The following is a 16,635-nucleotide window of genomic DNA, read 5'->3' as shown; positions in this document are numbered from 1 at the left end:
CCTGGATATTCTGTTTATTGTTTTTACAAGCTATGCTCTCAGATTACATGACGTGAATTCTCGATTAGAACAGCTCAATTCATGACCAAAAAGCAACAGGCTGCCCTGAAAACATTTGCTTTTTGTATGTTTATACAATTCTCTTTGTGCTAAATATAGTCAGGTAGGCTCCGACCCAGAATAATGTTTTCAATGCTCGAGAGGAATCTGTTGGATTGCAAAGGAATGAAAAGTGATTTGTCATTACTCTGACGTGCCCTGGCACAGGGTGCTTCTGATCAGAGCTCTTCAAATCCAGCTGTGGGTATTTGGCTGCTGGAGCAGTGAACAGCTCCAGCCTTTGGATATATCCAGCTGTTGGGATCTGAAATGCAAGGAACTCTCAAAACTTTGAGCCTGTAAACCAAAGCTTAAAATTAAACACAGAATTTGATCTGTGACACCTTGGAAAAAACTTCCAAACTTCAGTGCTAAAAGCAAAAATGTGGATCTATAGTTTAAAACAAAAACACGTTAAGCTGAGTAAAAAACAAAAGTTTAGAGTTTTAAAGTTTAAGATGTTAAAAAATAAAGTGACTACAAAAATAAACAAAAAAATACAATATTATAAGTTTGTATGTCATTACATAATTAACTAGAAAAGCTTACAGTATAACATAAATCCATAAAACAAAATATTTAAAGGTTAAGTCAAAAAATAAATATCCTTATTAACAATATTTCAGCAATATTTTAACAATATCTTTATTAATGATATTTTATCCTTAAAAAGTCTTATAACTAAAGATCTTGTAACCTTCTAAACCATACCATAAAACGTAAACCAAACTCACCCTTCCTACCTATATACAAAAAAAAAGAAAAAATAAACTACATCATCAAAAATAACTCCAAAAGTCCCATCTCAAATTCCTTCCAAAATTCCCCACAAACAAACGATCACAAACGGTGCCCCGTGTGATTTTTGGCATCTTCTCCTATTCGAGGACCTGCGGTCCTTTACTTCAAACAGCGCTCCTGTGCTGGGCATACAAAACCCGGAGAAGCTTGGGGTGGGGAAAAAAGGGAAAAGGAGAAGAGAGAGAGAAAGTACCGAGCGGGAAGAGCCTGCGGCCTGCGCAGAACTACACTTCCCAGCGCTCCCGGTGAGGCAGAGCGGCGGAGCGCCGGGCAGGGCCAGCCCGCTCCGCTCCGCTCCGCAGCGCCGGGCCAGCTCCGCTTCCGCACGGCGCGCAGTGAGTGGGGAGCGCTCGGGAGGGCAGCGCGGGCAGCCCAGCCTCGCTGCAGCTCTCCGGAGCTCGGGACGGCCTCCGGGAGTTTTCCTGCTCGGGAGTTTTCCTGCTCCCAGCCAAGGCTGGCGCGGTGGTTCCTAGGGGGGAAGGGGTGGGGGCGCAGGCTCTTCCCTTGGTCCCAGCCGCTGCCAGCGCTGCTCGTTCCGGAGCGGAGGCGGCGCTCCGGCTTCAGCGCCGGGAACTTCGCCCGCCGGGCTGTGCGGGGGACACACACCGCTGTCACCCCAGCAAAGCCGCTGTGACACGGTCTGTGTGGCAGTCACCGTCCTCACAGGCGTCTGCACCAGCGTGCGCAGCTCCCTCTGCTCCCAGTGGCTTCTCCAAGGGATTGTCCCAGTCAGGGGGATCTGGGGCGGAGATATCCAGAGGTACGGGGCAAAGTCTGCACCTGCAAATAGGAGCCCGTGCTGAGGCACGGCTCGGGCTGCCATCACTGACCTGTGCTGAAGGAAGAGCTCTCAGACTCTTCCTGGCACCTCCGGGGCTGCCATCACTGACCTGTGCTGAAGGAAGAGCTCTCAGACTCTTCCTGGCACCTCCGGGGCTGCCATCACTGACCTGTGCTGAAGGAAGAGCTCTCAGACTCTTCCTGGCACCTCTTGGGCTGCCATCACTGACCTGTGCTGAAGGAAGAGCTCTGTGACTCCTCCTGGCACCTCTGGGGCTGCCATCACTGACCTGTGCTGAAGGAAGAGCTCTGTGACTCCTCCTGGCACCTCTGGGGCTGCCATCACTGACCTGTGCTGAAGGAAGAGCTCTCAGACTCTTCCTGGCACCTCCGGGGCTGCCATCACTGACCTGTGCTGAAGGAAGAGCTCTCAGACTCTCCCTGGCACCTCCGGGGCTGCCATCACTGACCTGTGCTGAAGGAAGAGCTCTGTGACTCTTCCTGGCACCTCTGGAGCTGCCATCACTGATCTGTGCTGAAGGAAGAGCTCTCAGACTCTCCCTGGCACTGCCCGTGTGTCTGTATCAAAGCAAACGTGACTTGCTCCATAAAGGGTTTTGTGTTGTATGGCTGCAGAGTGCAACGTTCTCAGTGATCACCAGGGATTGTGCACCACAATTCACTTCTGTCTTGGGTCTCTGGCTATTTCTGACATCCTGAAGCCAAGGTCAGGCTTCAGCCTGGGCTGAAAACGTGGTAGGATTCTTTGGCACAAAAAGTGTTCGTAGCTGGAGATGATCCCGCTCAGCTGCAGCTGCTGTCCCGTGTCTAGCTCCGGGAATTCTCTTCCACAGCTGATATTTTGCCTTTCACTCGCTCCTGGCATCAGTGCCTTTCCCACAGATCCGCTGTGTGCTGCAATAGCGTGTGTGGTTGGATCGGGGCCATTACAACTGGGTAGGAAACCAGCAAAGGAGCAGCCACCTTCTCTGCCCTTTTCCCCAGGGACACAGGGATTTGGGACGGGAAGGTCTAATCTAGTCTTGTAAGCAAGCTCTCGAAGAGCTGTACACACTCAGAGATGGAAACAAACTGAGCTATCTTTAAGTAATCTTTAATACTGGCCTGAAATGGAGTTTGAAGTATGACTGAAGTGATCATTTTAGAAAGCAGATTCTACAAATCCTGTGAGAGGGAAATTTATCTGGTTGTTGCAGCTTTTAAATCAAACTTGACCTTGCAGGCTGCTGCATTACATTTTATGCTCTTTTTTTTAGGCAGAGACACAAGCTGCAGGTGTTGGCTATGGCTGCAGTGTATCAAGCACTGCACAGGAGAGTCTCCTCCCTCGCCTGCAGGTTGCACTCCACCTATGTGAGAAAAATGAGGTAAGTTCTCATCTGATTCCTGACTACTGGGAGGCCAGAGCTTGGCACAAACAGCCCTACCTCACCCTCACCCGGGGGTTAATCCTTTACAGTTCAGCCATCACACAGAAATAAATGCCTTGTGAGCTCTGTGAAGGGTAACAGCCAAGGCCTCTGGGCACCCTCCACCACTGGTGAGAACTGCTTCTCTCAGGCTGAAGCTCTGTTAATGATTGCCTGTCCTGCCTAGAGGGCTCCTACCATACCAGGAAGACTTGAAGTGGTGCTGCTCACCTCTTTTTAAATACTGCTTCAAACAGCCTGCAAGAAGAATATGCTGACACCCTTTTTCCAATTATTTTTTTTCCTAACTCAGCTCCAGCCAGCTGTGCCCTAAGACTTGGTTTTTACCCCTCACATCAGTGTGACAGGTACAACATAACACATGTAGCCTGATGGGAACCAGATTCAACATCACAGGTGCTCAGCGGTTCGGCCAAACAGCATTTGGAGCCATCCAAATTCACGGAATATTCCGAGCTGGGAGGGATTGGGGTGTGTAAAGGGAAGATCAAGGTTTCCTGCAGCCTTTACAGCAGACCTTTTGGACTGAGAGACTGGGTTACTGATCTTCTTGCATCTCCAAACTTGAGGGTACTCATGTGGTTGGTAAGAACTGCAGTATTTTCTGCCACACCAGCTCCACTAGAGGCTGCAGTGCACCAAAGAGTGACTCAGCTGTCAAAACTCTCCAAGCACGTGGAATACCTTAAATCTGATCTGCCCCTTCAGCCCCCCCTGCTCTGTGCAAAATAAAGGCCTCCAAATAAGCAAGAATCTCAACACGATCTTCAATTCATCTTCCCAATCATTTTCTCACTGCAGATACTTAAATCAGTTAAAGGAAGATGACAGCCTTTGTAGACAAGCTCAGACCTCAGGAACTTTCTACCTCTTTCACAATCTCTCCCCCTTCCTGCAGAAAGTTGGGAAGAAATATTTGGTACCACAGCTCAGTGCAGCAGGTAAGAAAGGAATCGGTGCATCCGGAAAGAAACACCTGGTGGATGACACAGCTGAAATGAAACACAGACACACACATGGTGTCAGCCTGATCTGTTCTGAGGGGATCAGGTCTAAACATTTGGGACTGTGCCTTTTGAAGAGAGAGGGCTGGCAGGAAAACAAACAAGGCCTTACTGACAAACGTCTTTTTGGTGTAATGTAGGAAAAGTTTTCTTTGAGAGAAAGCTATTGGCTGGTGCAGGACAAAACCAATGGACAGCTGCTTCCCAGGCATTACAACATTGGGACCCTTAGCCTGACATGGTCTAAACTTCCTACAGCTTAGGAGCAAAGCCAGATATTAGGTTTCTACCTGTGTGGGATCACTTGTCTGGTCCCCTTTCACACGTGGGCATTCTGCCTTGAGCCAAGATTGCCTGTGCCTTGAAGATCCAGAGAGCAAATCCAGAGATGTTTTTGCTTTCATCACAGCTTTCTCTTCCCCTTTCCCTGCTGTTCAGAGACGAGACAGATTCTGCAGAAGCTGCAGGAGAACGAGCAGTGGATGGAGAAGTCGGTGCTGATCGGATGTTCGGACGAGCACAGGCCACGCTTCGCGCTGGATTTAGGTTGGGATGACTCCTCTCCCACCCCTGCCAGCACCACTTTGAGGCACTGGGATGGAGGAGATCCCTAATCCTTGGGAGGACCTGTCCTGCCACGGAGGGCTGGGCTGGGTCTCTCTAGGGGCTGTAGTGAGCGTGGCAGGTCATGGACTGCACTGCTGCTCCTGTGCCTGTGTGTGTTAGGATGGGTGGGCTGGGGGAGGCCACTCACATTTGGGAATGCTTCCCCTGACGTGGTTCACTTCCATGGGAACTCCCAGAAACTGTACATTGGAACAGCAAAGGGCATAAAATTGGAATAATAGCAATAATAGCTGAAATTTATAAGATCAAGTTTTCTTTTTTCTTTTTTTTTTTCCTTGAACAGGAGCCTTGGATAAATCAGTCATTGAGTCAGAACTGCAGGGATCATTTACTGACCTACGAAAGGCTCTCTTTGTCGTGGACAGGAAGGATTCTCCTTTGCTGGCTTCGGTATTGGACAGGGCTTTTTACTTTAGGGAGCTGTGATCTCCAACATCAACCCTTCTCCTCATCTGCCACATTGTTTTATGATCTAATATTGTAGAAGTACCTACTGTACACTTTCAGGAACTCAGATACAGACACACTATAAATTGCAGCAGTTTTCCCAAATTTCTAGTCCCAAAAGGAAGATGCAAGGGAAAGAGAAACAGACAAGTGACTTTAAAATGACTGCAGTAATTTATGCCATTTAGCTGAAATGTGCTAGATCACAGCAATCCCAGTTTGTCCTCAGCTCAACAACTACCAGGCAAACTGGGAATCACAAACAAACTCACACATCTTCTCTCAGAGCTGCTCTTTTAAAACCTCTCCCTTACAAGCTGGTGCTCTGCAGATGCTCTGTGTTTGGAAGGCCTAGGAAAAGGGCTGTGTGTGAGAATCAGCTGTCCTGACCCATGAGGAGAAATAGCTCGTGTTTCCTTTCCTGCTCTGTAATGTTTGTGATGCCTGGGCTATTTTTCAAGAAGATATTCCGGGCTGGAGACTCTTTACAATAGTCCAGCTCCCAGTACAGCTCCCATTATGCCCCAATAAACAGCAGCTCTTGCCCACCTCCCCCAAACACTCAATTTTAGAAGCAGCAAACATAGATTGCAGAATCTGCCACTTTTCAAAGCCCATACTTCATTCACCTTTCTGAGGCTTCCAAAGATAATCAGAGTTTATCCCCACAACTGCACACAAAGCATTATTCAGGGAGACTGCTCTGAATTATTTCTTCCCCCTAGGTGTGTGTATATATACATATATAAAAAAATGAGGTTTGTGCTCCTCTGTGTTGGCAGGCCCAGTCCCTCCTGCGGTGGCACGATTCCCACCAGTACTGCAGCAAAACTGGGCAGCCCACTGAGAAGAACCCAGCTGGCAGCAAACGTGTCTGCCACGCCAGTGGAGTCACTTACTACCCTCAGGTGAGCACCTGGCAGCACAGGGGAGGGACACAGCGACAGGAGCTGCTGGCTCACCCCTGGGGGAAGCAGGAAAAGGGATCTGTGCCTAGCTGGGTATTTTGTCTTTAGTGGTCAGCCAGCAACCCTCAATCAGCCAGGAAAAGCAAAAATTTGCCCTTCCTCGTTTTGTCTGAAGCCCTTGCTGTGCTTTGTGGTGCACGTGGCAGGTGTCTCCAGTGGTCATCACCCTGGTGTCCGACGGGAGCCGGTGCCTCCTGGCCCGACAGCCCTCGTTTCCCCCGGGGATGTTCACGGCGCTGTCAGGCTTCTGTGACATGGGTGAGTGCTTCTGATGCAGCACACTGGCCCTGGGCACGCAGGGTGTGGGGACATCTGTTGGGATAAATCACACGGGAGGAAAAAGCCCATTCTTTAGTCACATAACTCGTTTTTATACAGTTTTACAGCCCTCGTGTGTGACTCCAATTGCTCAGGAGCTTTCTTGCCAATTACTTTATTGGTAGTTAATGAGTTGTTACCCTCACTCAAACCCCTGATGTGTACATGCAGGAAAAGCTCTTTGTGAGAGATAGTTTTCATTTTTCTGTCTAACCCTGTAAAAACAGTCTATACAAGTGCAAGTTGTTTTTTACCCAGGAGTAGATTGTTATGCTGAGGAGCTGCTCACACCAGGATTGCTTTCACATGGGAACTTGCAAAATGCTGGCTTTGACAAGGCCAGCCAGCGACCCCAGGAGAGCAGGCTTGATTCTATGAAGCCTTTCTTTATGATTTTTCTACCTTACTGCAACAGACATCAACCATAATCCCTGTTCACAGAGCAGGACGGACACACAGGTGATCTGTGTCCCCATCCCCAGATGTGTTCAAGGCCAAGCTGGATAAGCCTTTGAGCAGGCTGGTCTAGCAGAAGGTGTCCATGCTGATGGCAGGGGGGTGGAACTAAATGATCTTTAAAGTCCCTTTGGATCCAAACCAGTCTGTGATTCTGTGACAGCTGGGGGAAAAAAAGCAAAACATGAGATCTAAATAGGTCAGTGTTTGCATGCAGACAGAATTCCAAATAGCTGTTATGTACCTGAAGGGAATGGGAATTATAAGTGTCTAGCAGTTGTTCTAGTCCCTGATAGCAAACATAAGCTTTAAACTTGCTGGGTTATAACCCCTGATCCTTTTAAAATCCATTTTGTGGCTCATGCGGTCTGGCTTAGGAGAAAAACTACAGACCTCTCATTACAGGAGGGAAAATGGCTTAAAATTGAATTGTTCTGTCCACCATCTGTATGTAGATGGGGCCAAAAATGTCTCCGGTGCCTGTGTTTATCAGAGGTTGATGAATTTAATGGAGCATCCCGCCAGCAAGTGTTTCCAGGACAGCACAGCCGGAGCTCCTGCGGGTGGGAATGAGAGTGTCCCGCGTTTTCCTCGCCAGGGTTCGCTGCCCTGAGGCCGGGCCGCCCTTGCCTAACTCTGGTTGGTTCTAGGTGAGAACGTGGAGGAGGCAGTGCGGCGAGAAGTGGCCGAAGAGGTGGGGCTGGAGGTGGAGTCGCTCCGCTACTCGGCTTCCCAGCACTGGCCCTTCCCCAGCAGCTCCTTAATGATTGCCTGCCACGCCCTGGTGGGAGCCCAGCGGGCCGAGGTGAGCCTCGGGCTCCCCGAGCTATTGCCCTGCCTGCCTCAGGCAGCAAAACCTCCTTCAGTCCACAGAATTCAGTTAGGAGAGCACCAAACCCTGCTAAAAGTGCAATTTTCCATTGGCTTTTTCTGCAAGTGCAGAAGAAACTTTGAAGCAATCCCATCACCTCCTGTTGCAAGGTGCCAGCTTTCACTCAGGTCACTGCATACACAAGCCCAGAGACCCCTGGATTTTTCCCTCTGAACTTTGCAGAGGAGGTTTCCTCACGCATTTGCCATAGAACACTCAGATTCCACCACGTTCATTACTGTGCTCAGCCACTTTGCTCTGCCGCGACAGAGCAGGGTTGGTTTGTGGCTTCCCTAAGGAAGCCAGCTCAACAAAGCACTGGTGGATAGAAATATCCTTCCCCGGGCTGGCATCAGGCATGGATGTAGCACTCTGGGCATTCCAGCATGGGATCTCTGCGGAAGCAAGAGCAGGCAAGGTAACACTGCCCACCTTCAAAGCTGATTTAAGGAACTGGTGCCCTCTGAATTCTTTCCAGATCAGTATGGACACCTTGGAACTGGAGGAAGCCCGATGGTTTGGCCTGGAGGAAATTGTGGAGGGTCTCAAGAGGGAGCCCAGCTCTTCCAAGCAAGATGATGGTAGTGTTTTACCCTGGTTCCCTCCCAAACAGGCCATTGCTCACCAGCTGATCCGTGAGTGGCTTCAGCAGCAGCAGACTGCCCACACAGCTTAGGCAGGGCTTCATCCACTCTGCGATTCCACCAGAACTGTCAAAGCTCCACAGAAAAGCTTCCAAAGCCCCTGGAGGCAAGGGCTCTGTCACAGTGAGGGCAGCACCACACTGATGGCACTCAGACACACTGACCTGCAGAGGTCTCTGAACTGACCTGACAGGCCCACGTACAGTGGATCACCTCTGAGATCCCATGGTTTGAAGTAAATGTACAATAAAATTCTTAGTACCAAAGCATCAAACTTGTTGTGACCAGCTGTCACTGACCCCATGGTACCAATGCCCCATTTTCCTCCATCTCTTCTGTTCTGGGGTGGGCATCCAGTGCACCCTTTTCCCCAGAACAAAAATAAAGGGAGAGTGGCACTTTCCAGTGTCTGTGTTTATATGGATCTGGGAGAGCTGTCAGAAACCAGAAGAAAAGCCACTGCCTGTTTGCTCTCCTCTTCTCTCTCTTCCTATTCAATCTTCCATTTTCATATAAAATACCCAATTTTTTTTTTTTTTTTTTTTTGTAAATGTTAAATGGGCTTCTACATTTTCCCCACTGGTAAGACAATTTCTTCTGTCCCAAAAAAGAGAGAACAGAGCTATCTGGTGGTGGAGAGGGGAAGAGCAAGACCTGCACATAAGCATTTTAGAACACCACAGCTAATGCAAAGGTGACAGGAACTGCTACGACAAGAACTGCACTTGGAACAGAGAAAAATCTTGAAAGGATCAGGGCCTCTTACCCTGAGGCCAAAGTCTGTGCCTTGCCTGGAGAGCTGGTCTGATTTCACTGATGAAATGGTGCCACCTCTCTGGAGGAAGAACGACAAGGGAACCATCTGGGCAAGGAATCTGTAGTGAAAGAGACACTTTAGTGAAAGGATGTTTGATCTGCTGCTGACTCGGGCTGACAGTCCTTTCTGGCGCTTGAAAGGGAACAGGGATGTGTCCCTGACTGCCACCACTGGGACTCCCTGCAGGGGAGTATTGCCACGTCTGGGGTCACCATTTATTGCCGTGGGTCTTCAGGGCAGTCAGGACTTGGTGAAAGGAAGGAGAGATCTTGACTCTATTTCAGAAGGCTGGTTTATTATATTATGATATATATTACATTAAAAAAGACCACACTATAACTATACTACAAAGAACAGAGGGAAAGATTCATCAGAAGGCGAGACAGGAATAGAAAGGAATGAATAACAAAGTTCTGTGACTCCCAGAGAGTCCGAGAGCTGCTGCCTCCTGGACTGGCCACCAAGAGAAACATCCCACACTGACCAATGGAGGAAGCACCTGCTGCATCCCACAGCAGCAGATCACAAATTGTTTACACTTGAAGCTGAGGCCCTTCAGCTTCTCAGGAGAAGAAAATCCTAGCAAAGGCATTTTCATAAAATATCACAACCACAGGGGAGCAGTGGTAAAAATCTGCAGTCCTGACACCTGAGCAGCAAGTAAAAAAATAAGTCTTCCACACCTTTGAGAGACACTGTGCTTGGGCTACTTTTAGTTCAGGAGGTTGGGAGGGGATTCCTTCCGGCCATGGTGGCATGTACAAACACCCTTCCTGGGATTTTAGCTACCAATAAGAGAAAAAGTCTTTTCAATCTATTCAAATATGGGATTTTTTGGTAGAGCTAGAACAACCACAAGATAATCATCTCATCACACCTTCAGAAAAGCATTAAATTTTAAATTGTTTTATAAAATCCTCAATCCAGACCCTTTTGACTTTGTTATGAAACAACATTGGTGGCCTCCATTCCTGATGTTAAGCTAGCAGGAGTGATGATAGGCAGTACCCAGCCCAGAGGAGGACATAAATACAAGGTGAGGGACATTGTCCTCACTTGCATTTGCCTCAGAAATGTATCTGAAGCCTGAAGAACACTCACTGTAGTCAAGATAGGACATGCTCCATAGAGGCAAGACCTAGAAAAAGGAACAGGCAAATCCTGACAGAGGCTTCCTCACCAAAACACAGCAGGGCTTTCCCATGGAAATGTAGCAGGCAGGCAGAAGGGCACAGAGCAACAACATATTTCTCTCAAGAATGCATCCCTTAACTGAATCCTCTTTGGGAGCACTTGGCTTGTACAAATCACTGAGACCCCTCTGCCTTTAGGGATTTACAGCAAGAGCCAGCACTGAAAAGCTGCCAGCTGGGGCACTGCAGCCCAACTGTTCATAGGTATTACCCATCAGCAGGATATAGAATGATAGCACTGGTCTGATTAATCAGATGTAACTTTTTGGTTAGCAGGTTGAGAGCAGCATTCCACCAACCTCCCAAAAATAGCAAGGCATAACACTCATGTTGGTCTCCAACAGGTGCCAGCAGAGGATTGAAGTAAGCAAACCTCAGGACACAACCTGTTTGATCTCTGACTGCTCATAATGCCTTGAGAAGGCTGCTCTAGAACAGAGGCCAGACAGAGCTAAAGAGTAAAGCAGGGATTTATTAAAAGGATCTCCTCCATGGATCCACCTTGGGCAGCACAAGAGCCCAGCCAGGGCTGCACCCAGGATGAACCAAAATGGTCACAAAATGGACACCCGGTCACGGGGTCTCTCACTTTTAAAAGTTCTGCTCCATTTAAATATTGGAGTTCATTGTCCAATTATACCTTCAGGTTATGAAGTCCCATCCTCCTTGTTTTTCTCTTTTCAATTCATCCTTGTTTGTGCTCTTGGGCCAGAGATTTGGATCATTTGTCCTTGGTCCCCAGCTAGAGAAGGAATTGTTTTGTCTCCCTACCCTGTGAAGAGAGCTCACCAACACTTAATGTAAAGCTCAGAACTGCACACCAAAGCAGTACAGAATCTGAAAAATATAAAAGCTAAAACTTAAGGCATCACTCAAAAAAGTCTTAACTGGAAACAACGTAGGTAGAAAATTCACTCACCACATGCTCTCCCATCACCTGAGCTGCTCTGCTGCTGTGTGCAAAGGCCATGCTTTGCTATCAATCATTGTGGATGGCACAAGGGTCTGACTTTAGTATTACAGCTCTTACATGAAGAAATTGTTTCACCTTAAAACAAGCTCCAAGACACTGTGGACACACACTGATGTTTGGCCTGAGAGGACATAAGCATTCCATGGAATGCTCTGACAACCTCACCTTGTAAAAGTCATTTGTCAGCAAACCTTTTTGAAGGAACCACGAGCAGCTCACCTCTGGCAGCCGCAGCAGACAGGTTGTCAGAATAACCTGTAATTGCACAGGTACAATTCCTGTGTTCAGTCTCAGGCACTGCTTGAACAAACTGAGCTGCCCCAGCCTTCAGCTCCCATCCAAATCTTGCTCATTTTTCAACCTAGCAGCAGGTGGGAAGCTGGTATAACATCCACTGGTCCCTGTGCTCAGTGGTAGGAAGCATCCTTTCTTAGAGTTCTTCAGTGTTTTTACCCTGGAAATACTACAGAGGGACGCAGAAGATTTACTAGCATATTAAAAAGAAGCTGAAAGACCAGGAAGGATGACATTTGGGATAGGGACAGAAGCAAATTCACACCTCATCTGACAGTTAAATATGGCTGCTGTGAGTATGCAGCAGGGAGGACAGCTAGATTAAACTAGAATATATTCCAAAACTCTTTGGACTTGTCACTGCAGCTAAGGTTAATACCCTCACCAATTAAAAAAAAAAAGGAAATCTGGCCTGAACTAATGTGGATCATCATCCCTGCAGCCACTGGGTATCATGACTCCTTTTCCCCACCAAGCTACAAAGGCTTTCCTGGAAATCTCTCCTCTTCTGTTTCCCACTGTAACAGTGCTCAAGTGGCCTGTGTGATCTCTCTGAGTGAACTGAGCTTTACCTTCACACCAGCTCTGCTCTTCACTTCCCAGCCTCGTGCCCTGGGCAATTCCCATCTGGGAGCGTTGGCCTGCAGGAGGAGAGGCTCTGCTCCAAACACCCACACTCTGCAGCAGTACCCCACGATGGGATTTCTCCCGCCTGGACTGATCCCTTTGCTCCTCAGCTACAGCTGGAGCCCCGAAACCTGGCAGCTGCTGAGGACCCTTTGCCATGGCACGGCCCCACACAGCTGCCTGCCAGCCTGGCAGCACAGTGGGCACACGTTCCCAGCCCTGGCGTTGTTTCCATCCCGCTGCAAGGAGCCCAGCTGCTCCCCAGTGTTCCTGCAGGAATCCAGGCCCAGCTGGCTGTGGGGTTTGCAGGGGCTCTCCTGGGGCTACGTGGGGCTGGCTGTGGGATTTGGGAGGGGGCCTGAGGTGTGGGGGTGTCTCTGGGAGTCCCGTTCTTTATCCCTCACATTTCCCATCCTTCTTCTGCTCATGCTTTGCACCCTTTTCTCCTCACCTTTCTAGAGCTTTCCTGCTTCTTAAATGTCATCTTTTTACCATTATTACATCTCAATTTTTTAACTCTTCCCACCTTTTTCCACTGCCCTATTTTTCCCCATTTTTTGTCCCATTTTTCCTGCTTTTTTCTGCCATTTCCCGCACCCATTTTTTGCTGCCATTTTCCCCACTTTTTGCCCTTTTTATCTTCTGCCATTTTTAGCCTCCTGTTTTTGCTACCTTTTTTCTCACCCTTTTTCTACTAACTTTTTCCCCACCCTTTTTCTGTTGCTTTTTTCTGTTGCCACCTTTTCTTTCCAGCCTCTTTTTTGCCCCTCAATATAAATCTGTTCTGTGTTGCTTTATTTTTTTTTTTGCCACCTTTTCTTTCCAGCCCTTTTTTTGCCCCTCAATATAAACCCATTTTATGTTGCTGTATTTTTTTGCCACCTTTTCTTTCCAGCCCTTTTTTTGCCCCTCTATATAAATCCCTCAAATGATGGAAGCAGTGGGGCTTTCTACCAGTTCAAACCCTAAAACATAAGGCACAACAGAAGTTCCTTGTCAATTTAAACTGAAAGATGATGAAGATTGAAGGCTTGCTCTCATTTCAAACCAATAAAATCCCATCATACAGGGTGTTCCCTGATGTGTTTCAGCAAGAGAATGGGGATTCCCCATCCACTGATAGCCCTGAAAGGATGGCAAGGCAGGGTTTCCTTCAATTGATACCCTTGCTAGTGCAGGTGAATGGGGATTCCCCCAGTTTAAACACAGACAAGAAGGGAAAATTCACCAGTTAAACAACTTCAGAATACACTTGGACAGAAATCCATCGAAAGGGAACCACACCCCACCACTTGTCTTCCCTAATTCCTTCCAGCAGGCTTCCTTCACTAAAAACACTCTCAGAATCAAAAGCGGAGCTGCCTCGTGTGTTACCTCAGAGCAGTGGAAGAGGCAGCATGGAAATGCTTCTTCTGCCATGGCAAACTCTGCTGGGAGCACTTCCAGAGCCTTGAAGGGCTCCACTGTGGAGCTGCTGAACAAATGGAAACAGCTGGGATGAGCAGAGCCCCAGAGAAATCCCAGCCCCACTGATGGAAAAGTCAGATTATCCAAGCAGCAACATCAGCTGGAGTGTTTGCAAAGGAGCAGCTTTGTTCTGAACCTCAGCCTGGGAGTGCTCCTCGTGCACTGAGGGAGTCCTTCCATCCATTTGGACCTTTTGTACAGCACAGGCCACACAGCATTAAATGTGATCATGTTCCTAAAGTCAACTATTTTTAAAAGGATCTAAACCTGATCTAACTCCTCATCAGTGGAGAATTTGATGTATTTCCAGTGTTAATCACCTTCCCTGGTCAAGCACCAACCCTTCCCAAGGCTCAGCACCTCTGGTTTCCACACTAACTGCTCATTATCCTGGTCTAAATTAAAACACCTCTGCTAACCCCATTTCCCACCACAGATTTGTCTGAGTCTCTCACCTCTCAGCAGTCCAATTGCCTTGAAATTTGGCAGAACCTTCTTCACACTTCCCAGCTCTTGCTGTCCATCTCTAATCCCTGTCCAACCTGCCAGCGCTCTCCCTGAGCTGCTGACAAAGGGAATTACACAACATCAGCGGAGGACAACTGACCAACTGCTGAATGAGAAAGAATAAAGAGAAATTAGGAAGCTGATGTGGACCTGCATTGCACTGCATTGCTGGTGTCTGTGCATCAGGAATTTATAAGAATTTTATTTCAAATTTATCTTGTTGAAACTAAAGTTGTCATATCTAAAATAGATTTTTCATTCCACATGAAAGCAACATGCTGCATGCCTTCCAGCCCCATTTTCACTGAAAAAACCCCAAACTGTTCAGCCTGGGCTCACACACAGCTACTGCTGGCATGATACCAACATTCAGCAATTATGGAATTCAGTCAGAAAATGAACAATTACAAAAATACTTTCACTCCAAGAACTGATATTTCACTGAAGACATTATACATACCTTCAAAACCAGTTGAGTACTCAAGCTGTATTTCTGTTTTTATTGAAATAAATTTAAAAACTACTTCTGGCCAATATTTACACGTTCGATGCAATTACTCTTCCTGCAATGGGGTATTTCCCCACGTGCCCCTGAAGGCAGCAGCATTTCCAGAACAAGAACTGCTTCCCAGATATTGAACCCACTTAGCAATGGGTCAAAGGACATTTTAGAAATGTGGCAAGGTGGATCACTGATTGGGAAAATGGAAGAGAGGTTTGGTAAGAAAAGAAAAGCTCATTTCAGTCATTCATTCAACATCATTTTTCAGTTGTCTGAAACTGTGTCAGCACTGGGAAAATCTCATTTCCACCCAAGACAGTGTCCAGACAGAAGCTGCTGCAGGTCAATTCACTCTGCTGAAGTGACACATAATGAACAGAACGCTCTGAATTAAAACCTCTGGCCTCTCCTTCCACATGCTGCTCGTGTGTCTGTGCTCATCTCCCCACCAGCCATGCCTTGCCCAAAGCTCTCCCTGTGTTGCTCAGCTGCCCGTGAGCTCTGTGCTCTCAGGTAAATCCAGCCCCAGGCTCTGTAAAATGTTCGAGGTGGGTCCTGCCAGGCCAGCCTGGGCACTGTAGGACTCGAGCAGGTTTGCCACCAGGTTCATGTCCACATCCACGGGGGCCAGCTCAGCAGCCTCAGCTCCAGAATCAGGGCCAGCACTCTCAGATGTGGCTGCTCCAACAGAACCTGCCTGCAGAGAGTACAAAGAGAAAGGTTTATCAAAGTGCATGAGCAGATTTAAGGGGAAAAAGAGGCAAACCACGGGAGAAAAGAAACAACAATTCTGCAGCCAACAATTCCAGAACACTCCTGAGTCTTGACAGACAGGAATTCAGCCACTAAAAACTCATGCCAGCTGAAAATCACCACTGTCCATTACCCAGATTGAGTTCCAAGAGAAGGACAGAAAGTGTTGGCTCAGCCTCCTATGGGAGAAAACAACTACAGGAACTCAGAGGTGAAGCTGCAGCTGCCTGCCCCACTATTGAAACCAGGGAAATGGAACTAAGCCCTGGAAAAGATGGGCAAATCCCAGCTTAGCTAAGCTTTAGGTTGAAAAAAACGTACGATGGTGCAGGTCTGCAATGGGAATAATTCCCCCCAGCCAGCTCACCATCCTCTGGAGGAAGACAAGCTGCTTCTCTCTCAAATTCCTTCAGATCAATGGGGGTTGTCTCTAGTAGTGTCAGGATTTCATCACCTGGGCTCACTTCATCACAGCTAGAAGAAAAAAATTCCATTCACTGAAATGGATTCAATGGGATCACATGCTCTGCATTCAGGTTTTCACTTGAATTCTTCCTTTTTCCTTCTGTGCAAACACAGAAGGCAAAAAGGGAAATGCACCTGGGGGAAGTACCAGAGCACTACCCAGAGTATTGGCCAAACCAGGACACAGTCAGTCCCTGCAATTCCCAGCTGATGGCTCCAAAGCCACTGGTCATGGCCCTTTTCCTTTACATTCCATTTGCCTTGGTAAATACTAAGATGGCCAGATCCCAAACAGCACAGACTGGAAACTCAAAACACTAACAGTCAGGATATGATGAGCTGGCAAAGCCTCAGACATTTCTGTAGGGATTTATTTTCTGGATTTGATCTTCCAGACAAATCCACAGCCAGCTCCTTTAGCAAAGGAGGCAGATTACCCTGTATTTATTATTCCCTGGGACTGCTTTTCAATGACACTTCTATACACTTTGTACAGTCAAGCAAGCAAATAATGCTTTGCAGCCCCCACTTGGAATCCACTTGGAAGAGCTCAGCATTTCACTAAGCCAAG

General features: G+C 47.7%; 2 protein-coding genes across 3 annotated transcripts in view; one reads left to right on the top strand and one right to left on the bottom strand.

Moving 5' to 3' along the window:
* The window catches only part of LOC119702804 (C-type lectin domain family 2 member D-like), a 603,052-nt gene that overhangs the window by 520,312 nt on the left and 66,105 nt on the right, over positions 1–16,635 (bottom strand). The gene's annotated exons all lie outside the window — the stretch shown is intronic.
* On the top strand, positions 1,193–8,868 carry NUDT13 (nudix hydrolase 13). Its single transcript, XM_038141434.1, has 9 exons — positions 1,193–1,235; positions 2,958–3,068; positions 3,933–4,072; positions 4,574–4,681; positions 5,046–5,152; positions 5,992–6,117; positions 6,324–6,435; positions 7,602–7,756; positions 8,301–8,868. The coding sequence occupies exons 2-9, from the start codon at positions 2,986–2,988 to the stop codon at positions 8,496–8,498; spliced, it is 1,029 nt and encodes a 342-aa protein (XP_037997362.1). The 5' UTR covers positions 1,193–1,235; positions 2,958–2,985; the 3' UTR covers positions 8,499–8,868.

The sequence above is a fragment of the Motacilla alba genome, chromosome 6 (assembly GCF_015832195.1).
Source record: "Motacilla alba alba isolate MOTALB_02 chromosome 6, Motacilla_alba_V1.0_pri, whole genome shotgun sequence".
NCBI lineage: Eukaryota > Metazoa > Chordata > Aves > Passeriformes > Motacillidae > Motacilla > Motacilla alba.
Note: the sequence above shows the minus strand (reverse complement) of the source record. Positions and strands in the feature narration are given on the sequence as shown.

Excerpts from the sequence above, each read along its gene's own strand:
- NUDT13 (XM_038141434.1), top strand. The coding sequence starts at position 2,986 with ATGGCTGCAGTGTATCAAGCACTGCACAGGAGAGTCTCCTCCCTCGCC. Across the intron at positions 3,069-3,932 it reads ACCTATGTGAGAAAAATGAG|ATACTTAAATCAGTTAAAGG; the intron begins GTAAGTTCTCAT and ends TTCTCACTGCAG. Across the intron at positions 4,073-4,573 it reads ACCACAGCTCAGTGCAGCAG|AGACGAGACAGATTCTGCAG; the intron begins GTAAGAAAGGAA and ends CCTGCTGTTCAG.